The sequence below is a fragment of the Abrus precatorius genome, unplaced genomic scaffold, assembly GCF_003935025.1.
Source record: "Abrus precatorius isolate BTA unplaced genomic scaffold, Abrus_2018 Scaffold9, whole genome shotgun sequence".
Lineage (NCBI taxonomy): Eukaryota > Viridiplantae > Streptophyta > Magnoliopsida > Fabales > Fabaceae > Abrus > Abrus precatorius.
The window spans coordinates 6,662,958-6,665,684 of NW_020874439.1; the positions used below are offsets into that span (position 1 = coordinate 6,662,958).

Genomic DNA, 2,727 nt, shown 5'->3' on the forward strand with positions numbered 1-2,727 from the left:
ATTTTTTTGTAAAGGCATAAATGTAAAATTTTAGTTGAAATATATATTTGGGTTATAAATGAGTCATGATCTGTTGTTACAACTTAAACTTTTTGAGAAGCAATAAACTTGGACCCTAAAGTTTTTTTTGGCCAAAATAGCTCAAATGCAGTAGAGAAATTTTCATTTCGCCCGAACAGTACTTTAACATATTTTAGTAAGATTTTTAATAAAAAAAAATTATGATTGATTAATTCTTCAACCAATGATAGTTGATCAAAATCGTGAAATAACACTTCTATAAATAAACGCAGTGGACGACATTTTGACTTTCCCATCTCCCTCGTTGCAAATCGGTTCTAAGTTCTCCACAATCGATGTTATTTTTCATTTGGCACAAAAGCTAAAACATGAACACATGATTACATAACTCTTGCAATCTTTTTACTTCTCAGCTGCTACTAATGGAAACTTGCTGAAACAAGAAAACAGTTACAAGTTAACTAGCCTTTGCCACTGCTGTGAGCTGCATAATAAGTCTGCATAATGGTGAGAACAAGAAGCAGAGCAGCTGCAAGCACTCCTATAAGTTTCCAGATTGTGGGTATATGATCGCTAATCAAACTCCTGTACGACTTCTTCCCATAGTACACCATGTTATCAGACACCCTTCTACACTTATGCCAAGTGACTATAGGCTTCTCTTGCAACACCGTTCTAACTTTTCTCCCTCGATATTTATTCAAGTCTTTGCAAATCCCCTCATATCTCAAATTCATTCGCTCAGCACCTTTTGAGATTGTGAGAAACAGATCCCACAATTCCCCTATGCTCTTCCCTGAGTCGTTCACTATAACTCCTTTCGCCAAAAGTATCTCAATGTCATGCTTACAACAGATCAAACCTTGAAAGAAAAAAGCATACGAAGTGTATTGGCAACTTACCCAAATCTTGCTCTGTTCCCAAGCAATCAAATTCCTCCATCTCACTTCCGTCGTTTTCTTTACACGCAACACCGGAATTTTCAGCTCACTATCTGTACAATTTATGTCAAAGTTGAACTTATTGACTAAATTATTGTTACAGCCGCCATGATCATCCGCAGGTTGAATTGTTACACCAGCAGCTATAAGCCTTGCAGCACAACGCTTTAGTTCTTTGTCTGCACGTTTATTAATATGTTGTGTGTTTTGTTGGACAGTGGACAAGTGCATTAGGTGAAGTATATGAGCGCCTCCTGAACTATTAACTTCTGGATAGCCAAAGGCTTTGCGCACAATATTAGCAACTTCGTTATCATTGCTGTTTTTGAAAACCTTCTTATATAACCTCTTGAGAACAATGAAAGGTACTTGATTCTCAAGCATTGTGATATCGTTCAAAACAGACACCACCTTTTCTTCGTTTTCTAGAATGGGATCTTCTGGATCAACACTACTTTCGTTCCGGGTTATTGAATCGCCCAGCCTGATTAGGAGATTCAACAGAAAACACCCATCTACAATCATTATTTTAGCCAACTCGTTAGGTTCTGATTGGACGGTACCCCCATAGCTTGCGCTAATTTTCTTAACTAATCCGAGAATGTCGTCGCCGTAGTCTTGGAGCGTTTTTCCTACTACTTGGTTTTCATTTCGTTGGAGAAACTTGTTCATGTAACTCCATTTGGGTTCTTCCATTAATTGGAGGTCCCTTGTGGTTCCCCTGTGTAAGGGTCCTACGGAGATAACTTTTGGCTTGAAAGAATTTTCTCCCGCTTTTCGGATCTCGTCCGGAACGATAGAAATGCTGCATGCCTGAACTTCTCCATGGCTGAGAGAACCCAACATCACTTCGATGGGAACCATCCAACTACGGTCTTGTTGAGGCATCTTGAGTCAGCAAAATTGATTGGGTCTATGGGAAGACGGGAGGAGCTATAAAACCTGAAGTGGGTATAACTGCAAAGGGTTCAAGGAAATGGAAGGAGTGAACGAGGAAAGAGAGAGAGATAATTGATACGGCAAAGATTATTGAGGGCATGTAGCTTTACCCTGTGTTCCACTTTTATAGACGAGACCGGTGTCAATAATCAGTGGAAAAATGAAAAACACGATTTAGAACTTTCACTGTAACTTCTTGGAAGCAAGGGAGGAAGGAAGGAACCAGGCGATGCCATGGTTCCCAAAATTTTAATTTCAATTTTTTATTATATATAGAGAGAGAGAGTAGTGGCCTCTATTTTTTTAAAAATAAAAAATTACTTTTACAAATTTCTTTCATAAATTTTTTTACCTTACTCATTATCACCTTTCTCTCTAGTTGTTGGAATGGAATAGTAACAATAACCATGTTTGAACTGGAAGACACCCTGTCTCGAACTAAAAAAAATATAAAATGTGTACAATGATTATATTTTCAAATTGTTTTTCACTTTACACCAAATAAAAACAATAGTAAATGGTTGCAATAAGCATATAACAAGTATCAACTTAGCTTTTCAATAATAATAATAATACAATTTTTTAAATATTATTTATTAAAAATTTATGATAAATAGTTTTTAAATGTATAAGAGTTATTATATATATACTATTATCTTTTAAATTATAAACTAGCACGTAAAACAATTGAGTTATGATCCACTAAAATATCAATAAAATCAGGATATTAATGAATAAAATACTTTTTAAATTGAATAAAAAATATTTTAAATTAATTTTGTAACTAATATAAAATCAAATGACAGTAGTTTTTGTAAATTTTTAT

At 35.1% G+C, this 2,727-nt stretch overlaps 1 protein-coding gene across 1 annotated transcript; it reads right to left on the bottom strand.

Annotated features, from left to right (window-relative positions):
* Positions 1-482: 482 nt before the first annotated feature.
* LOC113850684 (UPF0481 protein At3g47200-like) lies at positions 483-1,850 on the bottom strand. Its single transcript, XM_027481247.1, has one exon. It carries the CDS (start codon positions 1,848-1,850, stop codon positions 483-485), a length of 1,368 nt encoding a protein of 455 aa, XP_027337048.1.
* Positions 1,851-2,727: the final 877 nt, after the last annotated feature.